This window comes from Carica papaya, chromosome 6 (genome assembly GCF_054855325.1).
Source record: "Carica papaya isolate Zhongbai chromosome 6, ASM5485532v1, whole genome shotgun sequence".
NCBI lineage: Eukaryota > Viridiplantae > Streptophyta > Magnoliopsida > Brassicales > Caricaceae > Carica > Carica papaya.
This window is the reverse complement of record NC_142314.1, coordinates 35,596,098-35,612,504: the sequence shown is the minus strand read 5'-3', so window position 1 is coordinate 35,612,504 and position 16,407 is coordinate 35,596,098. Positions and strand designations below refer to the sequence as shown.

Here is a 16,407-nt window from a genome sequence, read left to right as displayed (position 1 = left end):
CAAACTAACATCTCATTGGTCGGCATCTTCCTCTACCGTTAATTTCCATTGGTCGGTTACCTTAACTTTTTCACCGACAAGTCAGAGTAGTGAAAATATGACAACGACATGTTATTCTATATTGTTTTTCTCTCTTTCATGGGTTTGTATGTTGTCTTCTTCCCAGCCCTTCAATTTGTTTGTAGTTTAGAAGAAAGGAGATACATACATAACATGTATATGTATATAAATAAAATATAAATTAAAAAAAAACTAATTTTTATAGTGAATTCCATGTAGAATCTTGCTGTAAACTCGTAGAATAATCAAAAAGTGACCTTGCTCCTATTTCCTTTGCGATTTTCTTTAATGGAGGGTTACTTTCGGTAGGTGTCGTTTTCTCTTTCAGCAGCCGACTTTTTGGCCTTTGTCGGCTGTGGTAAAAGACTCCTTTTCTTCATATATAATAATAATGCTGGAAATAATATATGTGAGGAACTACGTGAGCTCTTTGATGTTTTAATTATTTCAAAAATCATTATTTTTTTTTTTGTGTGTATTGTTTAGTTCTTTCTCTGTGAACTGGTACATGGGTTTTGTCTTCTGTCATGAATATGGAGATGGATCGTTTTGTTTTGACGATTTGCCTCTGAATTCTCAATGTTTTCTCTTGGATTTATCATACAAAGAAGGTCAGCTTTCTATTTCAGCAGATGACGTTTCTGCTTCATTATATCTTCTGGGCGTCGTGTTATATGATGTTGAATGGATTTGTTTGCTGCTAAATAAATTTGATTTGTTGGTTTCTGATTCCGGATATTTGTTAGGTCTTGTTGGATCGTCTTTGGAATTTCATTAGATTTAATCGTTTTATTTTCTGCTGGTTTTTGCTTAAATTTTTAGGTCTTTTTTGCTCTAGGGATAAACTGGTTTTCATGAGAAAGGGTCTGTCTTCGTTGTTAATAATTGTTTAATGTAAGTTTCGTTTTATTAACCCCTTTTAGGTCATAATTTAGTGTTGTAACTTCAAAAGGTGATGATTATGATGCTTTGTTCTGTTAGCTTCTTTTTGGGGGCATATTTTGTACTGTTCTTTTAGAATTAGGTTTTGACTTTTCACTTAGAACTTATCTTCCTAGTTTTGATTAGAATTAGGGTCTTTCCTGGATGGGTCTGTTAATAATTAGCTTCTATTTTTTTGATATATGCCTATCAAGTTCTCTGGGTGGATTGCCATCCTATGATAGGTGTACACCTTGGCATATACTCTTGTGTGTTTTAATTTGAGAAGTTTGGCTTGCTAGTTTCTGATTTCAGATAGATGTTTTGGTCTTTGTGGTGATTCATTCTTGATTTTTTTGAATTTGATTGCAATGGTTGTGCTATTAGTATTGATTCTTGTTTAAGGTTCTTTACTGCAGATTGTCTGTTTATCTGTGCTTGCATGTGGTTTATGGTTGCCTTTATTGCTAGCTGGTTTGCATGAATTCGGATTCGGAAAGATGTTGATTCATTATTTTATACCCTTATGGGATAGGTTTTGCAATTTTCTCCTATTTCATCAAGGATTTACCATTTCTGTTTTTGATGTTTTTATGTTAGGATTTCATATATCCAAGCACTGAATTAGAAAATTTTCTTTCTCATATTTCATATAAAATTTCTTTGCTTGTGGGTTGATAATATTGGATGAAAGAATGGATTGCTCTTTAGAGGTAGTTGATTCATATGTTTATTAGTTCTTATTTAGCTTCACTGTTTAAAATCAAACCTACTTTTCCTGTTCTTTTGGTTTATATTCTTTTCGCCTATGAGTTATCCTTTTCCATTTACCCTGATCTTTGTTGATTGTTCATGGCTACAGTGTTAAAGATCACCTTGGATTAACAATTTTGTTTCGGAAGGATTGGAGGTCATTCCGTCTTAAGTAGTCAACAACTCATCCTGAAGTCATTTGTCTGTAAACTATGGCTGCGAGGGGAGCTTTATCTGTAAAAACATTGAACATTTCCTGTGGTTTTAATCGAGCTTTGAAATCAGCTCTTTTTGAATGGTTGCTGATTTTTATGCTTTTTATTAATGCTGTTTTCTCATACTTGCTTACGATATTTGCTCATTATTGCGAACTGCAATCTCCGTGCCTTCTATGCTCTCGACTTGATCATTTCTTTGGCAATGAAAAACTGAAGTATTACTTGGATTTGATTTGTGCAAACCATAAGCTGGAAATCTCATCCTTAGTTTTCTGTCATGCCCATAACAAGCTTGTTGATGTCCATGGAATGTGTGAAAGTTGCCTCTTTTCATTTGCAACAATCAATAAGTCCAATGCTGAAACATACAGATTATTGGTTGGGAAACTGGGGGAGAATTCTGGCTCCAGTTTTAATGAGGAACCTTTGCTCGAGGATGATAATCCTGTTCATTCGAGCACAAGGAAATGTTCTTGTTGTAATCAGCCATGGGTATCAAGAGGGTATGCCAGAAACCTCTTGTGGTCCAAGTCAGGTGTGTCTGAGGCTGCTGAGCCTGATATACATTTGCAGGGTGGTGTTGGACATAGAGAATATGAGATACAGTTGCCGACTAGAACTACTCATCAGGAAAATATTGAGTCTCATCCATTGTCTCATATAGCATATAGAGAACTTAAGGTTAATTCTGAAACTGGATCTGAAGCATATTCTGAGGATGAAACCATTGCTCCAATTCGTGAAGCTGATAATCAGACAGAAGATCATGCTGTTCAATGGATTCAGTTGGAACATGGTATTATTAGTCTGTCTGATATTGCCGCTACAGAGAAGTTGATAGATCCAGCTTTTGCTCCCCAGCCTTCTGGTTTTGTTTCCGAGGAAGAATCAGAGGTCATCAAGCATCATAATGGTGCATCCCTAGAATCTAAGGTTGCAGTTGGGGATGGACTGGAAGAACTTAACTGGCAACCAAGCAATTGCAAAACTAATACGTCTGTGCTGGCTGAGCTTAACCCCCTTCCTGAACTGATACCTACGCTCTCAAGTGATTTGAAAACTCCTGTTGATGTTTCAAATGACAGCAAGCTTATTCCCAATGGTGATGCCTTTCCATCATCAAATACCAATGAAAGCTTTCTTGAAGTGTCAAAAGCAAGCAAGATTCTCCCACTTGATGATATGCCTTCATCATCAAATGCCCATGAAGATCCTCTCGAAGTAGAAGTACCAGAACAGGCTAAAATTGTTTCGTTTGATGACACTGTTCCATCTTTAGACGCTGCAGAATCCCCTGTTGAAGGATTAAAAGAAAGCTGTAAGTATCAATAAATGCTTAATATTTAATTTTGAGGATATGAATATATATTTCCACAGTATCTATAAGGTGCATCTCATCCATCTACTCTTTTATTTGTCCTATAAGATGAAGTCATCCTTGATGTTGCTATAAACAACTGAATCTTCTAATAAATTATCTTAATATACGAGAGGTTCTTCTTGCATGTATCCACCATATGCAAGATGAACCATGTGGATTTCTGAAATTGAAGTACTATTTTCAATCTTGAGATTCGTATCAAAAGACAGTTGAGAATTTATTGTACATGGTACCTATCTGACTCCTGGATCAGGTGTTGCAAACATTGTCGAAGTCACGGAGCCAGCTGTTACAGAGTCAGAGAACATTTGTCAGGCCAGAAGTAGACTTGTTCCAACTGAAGCAGCTCCCGAAATAAACCTTTCTACAGGTGACCTTAGTAGATTTGTTACAACTGAAGCAGCTCCAAAACTAAACCCTTCTACAAGTGACCTTAGTAGATTTGTTACAATTGAAGCAGCTCCGGAAATAAACCCTTCTACAGGTGACCTTAGTAGACTTGTTACAACTGAAGCAGCTCCAGAAATAAACCCTTCTACAGGTGACCTTAGTAGACTTGTTACAACTGAAGCAGCTCCGGAAATAAACCCTTCTACAGGTGATCTTAGTAGACTTGTTACAACTGAAGCAGATCCGGAACTAAACTCTTCTACAGGTGAGCTTAGTGTGCAAGTAGGCGACACCCTGGATCTGAGTGATGCTTATAAGATAGCTGTAGGCAACAAGGGAAAACAACAGTCTGATTTGCTCGCAGAACAGTGGACTAGTCGTGATTCTTCAAGACTTACCGAAGACCTGAAAGCCTTGCTGTCGCAATTATCTGCTAGGGGGATTGAGCAATCCCTGAATGATATAAGCCCTAAGTTGTCCGTAAGTGGTGATGACCTAAGGACTCCTGATGCTTCTAGCTCTAATGGAATCCAATTACTTCAGAGGAGGACCTCACTTGAGAGAAATGAGTCTAACTTATCCCTGGACGGAAGTCTTGTTAGTGAAATTGAAGGTGAGAGTGAGGTTGATCGGTTAAAAAGGCAGGTTGAGCATGACAGGAAATTATTGACTGCTTTGTATAAGGAATTGGAGGAAGAAAGAAGTGCCTCTACAGTTGCAGTAAACCAAGCAATGGCCATGATTACTAGGCTTCAGGAAGAGAAGGCAATTCTCCAAATGGATGCCTTGCAGAACATAAGAATGATGGAAGAGCAAGCTGAGTATGATATGGAAGCACTGCAAAAAACAAACGATCTTCTTGCTGAAAAGGAGAAGGAGATTCAAGATCTCGAGGCAGCATTTGAATTTTATAGGCAAAAGTTCTCGAATGAAGCAATCTCCGAGAATGTTATGGATGCAACTTCCAGTTCGAGGGCAGTAGAGAAGGAAGTCGATAACCCAGAAGGCAATTGTGCTAAAGAAAGCATGGGTGAAATTACAAATTCAGTCACTGAGAAACCTACTATCTTTGACAAACTTGAGGGAACAGACACATCAGTGAGGGATATGGATAAGGGTGCCTTGAAGAATTCACTGCTGGGATTTGAAGACGAAACATTGTATATTCTTGAGAGTTTGAAAAAAATAGAGAAGAAGCTTCATCTTTTTTCTAATAATGGAATATACTCAGACTTGGGTAATGGTGAATGTTCTGAACACGAAGGGGACTTGGAACATAACAGGAATAGGTTTTCAATGGAAAATAATATTCCTGAACAAGGAGAGAAGTCACATGCTTCCTTGCTTGAAGATTATAGCGGGGAAAACTTGCCTGTAGAATGCAAAGGTACCGATTTATCTTCTCTTGAAAATGAAATATCTGATCTAAATGAAAAACTAGAAACACTCAAGGCAGACCAGAATTTTCTTGAGCATGCCATTAACTCGCTAAGAGATGAAGAGGAGGGCCTGCAATTTATTCGGGAAATAGCTTCTCACTTGGAAGCATTAAGGAGGATCGGGATAAGATGAAAAGATCGGGCTTCCACTTGAGAATCTTTATGTTAACACCATAAAAGGTGGGTACTTCAGTACACTACTGGAAGGTCAAAGATGTGAATTCTCTTCCCCCTTTTAATACACAAGATCCTATGCATTTTATCTAATTGAAAAGTTCTTGAAAATATCTATTTTAGTGCAACAATTCTCTTGTTAATGCTTCTTCCCGTCCTTAAGAAATATCTCAAGCGCTCTGAATTCTTTATAAGGAAGGACATTCATTTGAAAACTTAAATTTGATATTCGAACCCGAGAAGGGAAAATAAGCATCTCTTTCCTTCTTCCAAGGAACTAAAGTGGCTATTTGGAATAATACACCAGTTAGATTTTGCCATACTGTTCCATTGCATCTTCATTCTGTATTCTTCATGACAATTTTCTGGTTTCTATGCTTTAACTTTCTAGTCACTTACCATGTGATTCTCTCAGATATCGGAGAACGATGACACGCAGATTTCCCAGAAAGGAGGTTGAATGTGACAGAATTGAAGCCTGGTTAATCAAGACTGGCTATCAATTATACAAAATCAATGGCTTTTTTTCTAATTCTGCTCTTTTTCTTTTGAGTGGGAGAGTGTTTTGATAGCTAACATATTGCTGTATAGATGGATTTGATGAAGGGTTTATCTTTTCTCCTGTTTGTAATACTGAGTGTGAAGAGTGTGGATATTAGCATATTTTTTCTCCAAATTAGGGTTGAAGATTGATAAGCAGAGTGAATTGTACAAGGGGGTGAAATTTTTGTGTAAAGCTTTACTACTTTGGTAGGTTGAAAATAATTAGTCAGCTTGTTGTATATTAAAACTAAAACACAAGTAATTCTTACTTTCCTTTTAAGTGAAGAAAAAAAGGTTGGATCAGAGTTTTTATCCCGTTATACATATTTCAACTAAATAAATTTAGTATTTGTCACTGTAATTTTATCAAAATATTGTTGAATAAGTTTTTGGCTATGCTGAAATAATCTCTACCTGTGAATTTTTTTTATGAATATAAAAATGGCAAAAATTAGAAAGAACTTTAGAAACTGTGATAGTGAAAAAAATTATTATTCTAAAGTTATGATATTTGTTTGAACCCAAAAATTCAAGGACTCCATTACAATTTGGTGTTTAATTTGATTATAAGAATTTATAGATAAATGTTAATAAAATAAAATATATTAAATTCATTATTTTCAAAAAGATTCCTCCTTTCCTTTCTGGTTTTCTTCAAAAAAAATTGAAAGTATCCGAGGAAAAATTCATTATTTCTGTTAGCTGTAATTTTACTCAAAACGTTTTTACCCATGAGAGAAATTGGGGAACTTGAAAGAGTTTGAGAGCAGACGAGAGGCGCCGCTGAGGCGCTAACAGTAAAGAAGCTTTCTTCCCTGCTCGTCTCCGAGTTCTTGCCATTTCGTCGATTTAATCGAAGATAAACTCATAAGATGTTAAAACAAAACACCCTCACCGCGTTCTCAAAACACCCAGAATCTGTCTTCTGTGCTTCTGCTTATTCCTTCAATTCTCGGTTTTTGCTGAGAAGAAAGCACTCACTAGGCTTCTGCATGGAGAACTACAAGCTTCACTGCTCTTCTCCCAAGCGTTATAACCCAGTGTTGGCTTGTCGAGCTTCACACGATTCTCACGAGTCTACTTCTAGGTATAAATTCTGCTTGTGGAAGTTATTTTTCTATGGGATGCTATGATATTCTTTGACTTTGTGGTGGGGTTGATTTTTAGAGCAGAGAGCAACACAGGTTTCTGTAATGTTAATCAAAAGAATTCACTACAGTGTTTTGAAGGGATGGTTTCGGTTTTTTCTTTCAAGTTTTTGCTTTTAGTAACTAGTATGGACTTACCCAGTGAGGCTATAGTCGTAGAAGTGATTTTTTCCCCCTTTTTTAACACAAAGATTCTCTGTCTAAGTGGTAAGGAGGATGTGCCTGTACATGGACTATCGGAGGTGATAGTTGGTGTGCTGGGAGGAGGACAACTGGGTCGTATGCTGTGCCAGGCAGCTTCAAAAATGGCCATCAAAGTTATGGTCTTGGATCCTACAGAAAATTGCCCGGCAAGTGCATTGGCTTATGACCATATGGTTGGGAGCTTTGATGATAGTGCTACAGTTCAGGAATTTGCAAAAAGGTTCAGATTTTTTGAGCTGATTTTCTTTTATGCCATTTCCTTTTTTTTATACTTTTTTTAATTGACGTTTGGTGATTGGATTAGAGGTATTCTAATATGCTGATTTTTCTTCTGGGTAGTTAGATGTGGAGTATTGACTGTTGAAATTGAACATGTTGATGTTGCCACTCTAGAAAAGCTTGAGCAACAAGGAGTAGATTGTGAACCTAAAGCCTCTACCATTCGGATAATACAGGTATGCCTTTGGTCATCTTTAGAGTTGATTTCAGCTGCCATGACTATTGATAAATATTTTGCTAGCAAAAAAAATTTTGAACTCTCTTCTCCGGAAGTATTTTTTTGTTCTGCTCTAGTCCATTCATCTTTGATGGTATGATATGATATGACAAGGAACCATTCTCATGATTAGAAGCCTTTTGGTGCATTACCTAGAGGCTCAGGCATTATGTAAGCTCTGGTTCACCTTATAGTTGACTATTGGCTTCAGAATCTGTTCTCTGTTTAGTTCATCTGTAGTTCTTTACATAAATCAGTAATCTAAGTTAGTCTGTTCTCTGCTGCTTGTCATGCATTAGAATGACTATTGCAGTTCATAGTGTTTGCAGTAACGGGCAACCCCATTTGCAACTTTCCTCTAAAATTATGTTGCTTCCCCCTCATGTCTTCCTTGTTTTCCTAAATTTGAGTTTGTTAATAGCAACTATGATCTGTTTTTTGATGACAGGATTTATCTTGCTGGCACTATTTTTTCTGCCTTTACAGGACAAATACATGCAGAAAGTCCATTTTTCTCGGCATGGCATTCCGTTGCCTGAGTTTATGCAGGTTGTTGCTTTTCATAAGTATTTCTCTGAAGGATTTACCAAAAAAGGTTTCTGTAAAAGTTAGTAGAAGTTGAATTAAGCTAATGATATCCAAACATGGATGTGGCAGATAGATGATCTTGAAGGAGCAAAAAGGGCAGGTGACTTATTCGGCTATCCTCTTATGATCAAGAGCAGAAGATTAGCTTATGATGGACGTGGAAATTCTGTTGCTAATAGTGAAGAGGAGATTTCTTCTGCTGTAACTGGTGAAGTGATCATTAGTTATTGTGACAAGAACTATTTCATAATTCTTATAATTCAGTGTCGATATTAAAATTCATGTGATGTTCTAATTATTTATTTCCGGCCAGTAAATAATAGAGGCGTGATATCAGCCAACTGCTAAGTGTATTTGATTTGTCATTTGGATTTAGTTATTTTTTTCTTTGAAATAGTCATTTGGATTTAGTTCTTTGAACATCAAAAGTTGATACAGTCTTCATTTATCATTTCATAAATCACAGGCATAGCTGGTATGTATCTCATCCTATCAAAGGATACTATCATTATAAGTTCTCATAAACAGAGATACATATAAATACTTCTCATTGTTAAATAGAAGTTGGTCTGATACTTGAAGAATCTATGGGTTGCATTATGGAAACTAATATTTCCTTCTACTCAGCATTGACTCCTTTTTATACCTTTTGAAACAATCATTATTTTTCATGGTTTATTTTTTGTAATTTTTACTATGGTAGGCAGCCAGCTTTCTAATTGATTTTGAACTTTTCATTTTTTATGCAGCTCTTGGAGGATTTAACGGTGGTCTATATGTTGAGAAATGGGCTCCCTTTGTGAAGGTTGATTTCTAGGATGTACTACTGACTTCAGTTATAATTTATTCAAGTATCTGTATTTTCAGATAAATGTATGCGTGCATGGGAACTAATTTAAGTTTTCTTAAGTCATGGGAAATAAGCTTTCATCTAATGTTTGGGATTGTTTTAGAGTGATAATTTACTTTTTTCCACTATGATTTCGGAAAAATTCTTAGAAATGTTTTGCTAGGAAAGACGGGAAAAAATGTAGTAAAGCTGAGATAATGCCTTCTGTAGATCTATTCTTTCCTCTTGTTCTTTTAAAAAATTTTAAGATACTAAGGCATTTTGTTCCTCTCTTCTTTTGACTTTTTAAGGAGCTAGCAGTCATTGTGGCAAGGGGAAGAGACAATTCCATCTTATGCTATCCTGTTGTTGAAACTATCCACAGGTTTGATGCTGGTTCTATTCATGCATTTTGTCTTGATAACCGTTTTGCTCTCTTTTATTGTGCTTTTATTTCAAGTAGATTTAGTTCTCCAGATGCAATTCACATTGTCGTTTGATATTGATTCTGCATGCTTCATATTTGATTGTAGACTTAGAGTTATTGACTTTGTAGGGAAAACATATGCCACATTGTCAAGGCACCTGCTGATGTGCCTTGGAAAATCAGGAAACTAGCCAATGATGTTGCACACGGAGCAATTAGTTCATTAGAGGGGGCTGGAGTTTTTGCGGTGGAGCTATTTTTGACAGGGGACGGTCAGGTTATAGTTTTGTCTTTTTCTTTCCATGGTTAAGTTGCATTACAATATTTGGTCTCTTAGTTTAAGTAATTTGCTGCTTTTGCCTAACTTACGAATTTGTTTATCTCTTTACAGATTCTATTAAATGAAGTGGCCCCTAGACCTCACAATAGTGGTCATCACACTATTGAATCCTGCTATACTTCCCAATTTGAGCAGCATCTGCGGGCTGTTGTTGGTCTTCCACTTGGGGATCCATCAATGAAAGCTCCAGCTGCTATTATGTACAACATGCTGGGTGAAGATGAGGTGAAATTATAAGCTTCCTCTCCCATTGCAATTTTAATAATAATTTTTTAGGATAAATTGTTTTTCGATATTTTCTTGTATCCAACATGGAAAACGGCTATGCTTCATGGTCACTTGTTGCAAAGAAGTCTTTGCACTAGTAGGGTTTTGCTTAGTAGGTTTTTTTAGCTGCTCTAGTGGTTGAGCGAGACCTGGATTTTTCTTTAAAATTTTTTTGATCTGCATCTAACATGTTATGTGTATAGGAAATTGATATTATGGGTCCACTTGGGAGGAGAAAGAGGAGTGATGGGGACTGGATCTTATGTTGGTCAAGGCTCTCTTCTGTGGGCCCATTTCAGTACATCAGTTCAAGATGGTGTAAGAAAGGGCTGCTACTATGAGCCATGGACAATATAAATGTGGATATGTTTGTCATTAATACTGATACTTGCTATTAGAGAAACTATTAGTCGATAAATTATATGATTTGTGTTCATCCTTTTCAATTTGTTTCAAGGAAGGTATACTGTAATGTTGCTTACTGGATTTACTGCTACCATACTAGTCAGTAATAAATCAAATATTTTCTACCATTAGGGCGAGGCTGGTTTCTACTTGGCTCATCAATTGATTGCTAGGGCATTGCAAATTCCAGGGGCGACAGTTCATTGGTATGATAAGCCAGGTTAGACTTTGGTTCACTTCTGCTGGGTCATTAATGTTTTATCCTCTTTCGATATGTTGTTTTAAGAAAAAGAAGATGATTCTCTCTCTATTTGTTTTTTTGTTGTTAACAATATTGGCATGTCATAATGATCTATCAGATATGCGAAAGCAACGGAAAATGGGTCATATCACCATAGTTGGCCCTTCTATGGGTATCATAGAAACACGGCTAAAATCAATGCTGAACGAGGAGGGTATTGATTCTCGATCCTCAGGTCAGTTTCCTTACTATGAGCTGGTATTTACAAAATCTTGTGGTCTGAACAGCATGATGTTGATGAACTAAAGCAAGGTTCTCTTTTGTCAGTTGTGTGGTTTTTCCATTTTTTTTCCCATGTCTTATGCATATTTATTTAGGAGGTACTCCCAGAAGCAAGTGCCAATATGATCACTTAAATTGAGACAGGCAGGGCTTCTATTTTGTGATCTGAGCTCTTTTCTCACGTCAACTACTATATGTTGAGTTCATTTTTTGAAATACGTTTTTGTGTCTTGTCAGCATTAGCTAGGTGGTGGCAGGCTCAGTGAGTCCTGAGTTATGTCCTTGATCCGGGTTAAGAACTAGTGACAGCCAGAGAAACACAGTTACTCACATCCTTCTATGTATATATAGGTTGTATAGAATGCATCTGGATCATTGACAGGCTCATGAAGAGAGGTTTCCAACTGGTTAATAGATGCCCCTTATGCAAATCCAACTTGGAAAGCTGCAGGCACCTTCTGTTATGGTGCCCAACCACTTACAGTCTGTGGACTGACCTCTACAGTTTAATGGGTATTCAATGGGTTATAGCAGGCTCCATCAAGGCTGAACTTCTTGCTTGGGAGGGTCTCACTTTCAAGAACAAGTGCTTCCGACTAATTCCACTCACTATATTCTGGATTGTTTGGAAAGAAAGAAACAATAGAATTTTTGAGGGTATTGAGAGGAATTTTGTTAATATCAAGGACAAATGGTTACACCTTTTTGGTTCTATTATGTTAGGACACAACCTTGATAGTTTTGATGATTTTGGGCTCATTGTAAATATTCTTACCGAGTTGTAAATTTCGTGTACTCGGTGGTGTGCCCCCTTGGCGCCTAATTAATGTCTTACACATTCTTCTCAAAAAAAAAAATTGTAAGGGTCGTCCCTTCAGTAACTGGGAACATTCAGGGGATCTTGAAGGTATTTTGATGACTATGTTCTTTTAAATCTCTTGTAAAAGGGTGGCGCCCCTTGGTGACAAGTGAACGAATTGTTTCTTTTCTTTTGAGGCAAAACATTGAGTTCAGTTGGCTTCTGTCTACTGGAATAATATATACTGTTGACAGAACTTAATTCCTAGTTAATAATTAAACAACAAAGTTCTTGCAAAGTTAATTAGGCCTGTGAACTGAAAATGGGGAAATGCCTCATTCTGCTGGCTTGCGTTGAATAGATAATACCTACGCAAAATTGTTAAAATAAAACATATGCTTCCTCTTACTTCTTGTAAGCTTATACCTCTATCTTCTTTTTTTATAGGAAAGGTTCTTATCTTAAGTACATGATTTTCCACCATTGTCTGCAAATGCAGTTCCACCCCGTGTTGGGATTATAATGGGCTCTGATTCAGATCTTCCTGTTATGAAGGACGCCGCTCGAATGCTTAGCATGTTTGGTGTACCCCATGAGGTGATATTATCACGATCTAATATTCCCTTTGGAATTTGTCAGTCAGCTTGATTCTGGAAATTCTGCTTGATCTTCATTATCAACAATTGCAGGTTAGAATAGTGTCAGCACATCGGACTCCTGAGCTGATGTTTTCATATGCGTCATCGGCACAAAAGCATGGCATTCAGGTTATTATTGCTGGTGCTGGTGGTGCAGCTCATTTGCCAGGTAGGTTGATAAGCTATGCTTCATATAGTGGGACGATTCCTTAAACAGGGTAAAATTGAAAAAATTAATGAAAATAAGAGAAAATTAGAAGTAAGTATCAAAATGTGGTTTTTAATCACGAGAGACAACTTTTTACATCAATGGTTGTCAGAGTCCCAGGCTCTGGATCTGGTCACAGTACCGGCTAGTGTGAAATCCTGAAGCAAGTATGCTGCTTGCTTCCTGGTTTTCCAGCCTTGCCAGCCTATGATGAGACTCATTCAAGGGAACCTCCAATCTTTTAGAGAGAAACTCTTAAATTAATAGCTTGATAATTTTATTCATGATAATAGGTGTATTTATAGAGAAACTAATAGAATTAGATTCCTATTACAATTTTAGGAATGATAGTCCTAGTTTGATTCTAATTCCTAATCTTAATCTATTTATTACTCTAGTAATCATAGTCTTAGTTTTATTCTAATTTGCTAATCCATGTCAAAATCTAAATACTTAATATAAATTCTTAAAGAATTATCACTCTTATTAGTTACTTAAATAAAACAACTTCCTAATTTAACTATAGATTTTAACTCCTTCACTTTGTTGCTTATATGGGTCCATACGCATATATGTTTTTCCTGCTAATTTGTTTTGAATAACTGGATGAGGTTCCTCTTTCTGTGTGGTGTAACATTTTTCCCTCCTCAAATTGAAGCTTGTCCGCAAGCGCCAAAGTGGGATGTTTGATTAAAATTTCATTCGAATCCTCCGATGAAGCATTGGCTAGAGACAATTTTTTACTTTGTTTTGATAATTTTTTTTTCTTCTATAATTTTACCTCCCTCATATAGCATCATTCTCAGGCATCAAGAATCCTTGTTGTTTAATAATTCTCTACCCTGAACTCTAGGTATGGTAGCTGCACTTACTCCCTTGCCGGTTATTGGTGTTCCTGTTCGTGCTTCTACACTGGATGGAATTGATTCTCTATTGTCGATTGTGCAGGTATGGGTTTCTTAAGTGCTGTGAAACTTTATTTTAAATGCCTGATCTTGAACCCAACCCCCCTAAAATAAAGTGTCTCGGACAGCATTATTTGACTCTAATAGCGTTGGAAACTAACCAAACCAAATATTTGAGCATTCAAATTCAGTTTGATTAAATGTCGCTGAGCTTGAGTTTGGCTAAAAGCTTATTTGATCTTTTTGAGCTCGAGCTTAGCTAGCAATGGAAACTAAAAGGTTCAAATTTGTATTTGAAGGAAACTTGGTAAAAGATCCTGACCAAATCAAGCCTGATCCTGAACAAGATTGATATTATGCATGTACTTCATTCCACTTTCTTTAATGTGTTTTTATTCACTAAAAAATTACAAATTCATAAAAGGCTGTTTTATTAACACATAAATTTAATATTTTTCCTCCATTTTGCTGAGTTTAAATTCTCAACTCACCCAACCTTAGACCAGAAGAAGACCCACAACCTCCAGCTCCAAAGATCGTTGCAGAGAAATTCAGATCCAAAATTTGGAATTCACATAAAAGGCACATTACCTTTGAAAATCACAGTTAGTTATGGATTGATGAAAGAATTCAACTATGTTGTTGATATGTTGTTCTGAAACATGGAGAGATTATGAAGTCTTAAAGCTAGGTTTGTTGAAGCTGGAGGTAATAAGATATGACACAAATGAGAGATTGGGAGATGGAAAATCAGCAAGACACTCTAAGATAATGGGAAACTGAGATGAAAGATGAAAAGAGAAAATAACCCCTAAATTAAAAATTAAACATACACAATTATGTTATAAATATAAATATTAAATAAATGTATACATAATTGTATACAATTGATAGATAAATAAAAGGTTCACTAGCTTTTCAGCCAAATATAAGACTCCGGTTAGCTTCACGGGTCAAATTTGGCTCAAGGTCAAGTAGTTGGATGTTGAGCCTGATTTGGTTCCACCCTAGACTTCGATAATGCATACCATGCTATAATATCAGTTCTACATGTTGCTGTTGTGCTAAAGTAATATTTGAAAGAAAAACGGATATCATGCATATTTAATCTTCCAAAATCATAGTCGATAACAATGTTAATTTTATATTTTGCTGTTTTTTGCGTCAATTAGGTGTCAAGTGACATTGGTTTTGCTCTTGATTAATCAGATGCCTAGTGGTGTACCAGTTGCAACAGTGGCAGTAAACAATGCGACAAATGCTGGCTTACTGGCTGTTAGGATGTTGGGGGTTGGCGATGCTGACCTACTGGCGAGGTCTCTCTTTCTCTCTTTCCCTTTTTCTTTCTCTCTGAACGTGCATTATGAACGAGTTATATCTTGCCTATGCACGGACGGGGATTAGATAGTACAAGTATGAAGAAAAGAAACACAAAAAATGCTCAGTAGTTACCTTAAAAAAAATTCTAACTTGCCTATATTTGCATGCATGCGATGGAACATGCAGAATGAGCCAGTATCAAGAAGACACAAGGGATGATGTCTTGACGAAAGCAGAGAAGCTACAAAAAGATGGTTGGGAATCTTACTTGAATCCTTGAGCATTATAAGAATACTCTTCCCACTCTCCGAGTCATTCGTTAATGGCGGAGTGGATCAAGCAACAAGCAGAGAATCATACTTCTGGGATTGAAAAGCAGGTTTTATATAACATGGGGAAGTCGAAGCAAATAAGCCTTCAATCAAAAGATTGCGTTTGCTCTTCTTTTTACAGAAATTTTAAGCTTTGTGCCCATTTTTTCAGTCTCTCCTGCCCATTACACTGACAATTACAAACCCTTTTGAATGACCAGGAGATTTTTTGTTTTTAATCTTCTCGAGAGGAGACTATAGGGCAGTTTTAGGGTTTCATTTAACAACTCGGAACGTAGATTATGTGGGTGTTATTATTAGTACGAAGATGAAGATGTCGCTTAATTATTAAAATGTATGAATTTTATTTATAAAATATACTTTAATTTCTTTATATTTCAATGGTGTAAGTTATATGTTTATAAATTTTGTTGTAAATATATAATTCTAAAAAATTATAAAATTTGGATAAGAATCTATGTTGTAAGTAGATAAATTTTAAAAAATAATATTTTTTTTTTAAAAAAAATTATTTTTGAATGGTTTTAGAAGTCAAATGTAACATTGTAATAAAAATCAAATCAAACCTCCGAAGTAGACCCATTTTTAATTAAAATTATATATTTATTAATTAACTGTGACATATATATATATATATATATACTAATATGAACACAGTAAAACGAAATTAAAACAAATAAAAAAGAATCTAATGATCATTCATCTGGTTCCTATGATCTGAAAGTTAAAACTCAAATTTTGATGGGCTTGAGTTACTACTGGGTCAAACACAGCCTACTGTTCAACCACACACATGAAAATGGCTTTGACCAATTCAGCCATTGTTGATCAACATCTCCTTTTAATCATGCCGTTGATTAACATTTAATGTATATGTACATATAATATCTATATACATTACATGAACTTACCTATTTGCTTTCGTCCATATTTTCAAGGTCCATCCTTTGATTTAGACCCCCTCTAATTCAATCTTCAAAGCGCGGCTCGACGGTCAACTCCCATATATGTATATATATATACACACACACACTTATAGATACACAGCATCCCTGCAAATCTCTCCTCCACAATTAATCGTCATTGATCATCCCCAATC

At 36.1% G+C, this 16,407-nt stretch overlaps 2 protein-coding genes across 11 annotated transcripts; both read left to right on the top strand.

The window, feature by feature from the left end:
• Positions 1-391: 391 nt before the first annotated feature.
• On the top strand, positions 392-6,184 carry LOC110807741 (myosin-binding protein (Protein of unknown function, DUF593)). Its single transcript, XM_022032957.2, has 4 exons — positions 392-671; positions 1,844-3,270; positions 3,587-5,342; positions 5,752-6,184. The coding sequence occupies exons 2-3, from the start codon at positions 1,947-1,949 to the stop codon at positions 5,293-5,295; spliced, it is 3,033 nt and encodes a 1,010-aa protein (XP_021888649.2). The 5' UTR covers positions 392-671; positions 1,844-1,946; the 3' UTR covers positions 5,296-5,342; positions 5,752-6,184.
• Positions 6,185-6,520: 336 nt separating this feature from the next.
• On the top strand, positions 6,521-15,683 carry LOC110807756 (phosphoribosylaminoimidazole carboxylase, chloroplastic-like). 10 transcript variants are annotated; one of them, XM_088222532.1, is made up of 16 exons: positions 6,535-6,966; positions 7,233-7,451; positions 7,575-7,686; positions 8,214-8,276; positions 8,385-8,523; positions 9,065-9,120; positions 9,456-9,529; positions 9,701-9,848; positions 9,963-10,136; positions 10,716-10,803; positions 10,943-11,059; positions 12,405-12,502; positions 12,595-12,712; positions 13,605-13,699; positions 14,866-14,972; positions 15,163-15,683. In XM_088222532.1, exons 1-16 carry the CDS (start codon positions 6,752-6,754, stop codon positions 15,254-15,256), a joined length of 1,917 nt encoding a protein of 638 aa, XP_088078658.1. In that variant the 5' UTR covers positions 6,535-6,751; the 3' UTR covers positions 15,257-15,683. The 10 variants fall into 10 exon arrangements, with proteins under 10 accessions (XP_088078668.1, XP_088078666.1, XP_088078660.1 ...); XM_088222535.1 differs by lacking the exon at positions 15,163-15,683 and having other exon boundaries at positions 6,533-6,966; positions 14,829-14,967; XM_088222536.1 differs by lacking the exon at positions 6,535-6,966 and having other exon boundaries at positions 7,251-7,451; positions 7,571-7,686.
• The last annotated feature ends 724 nt before the right edge of the window (positions 15,684-16,407 follow it).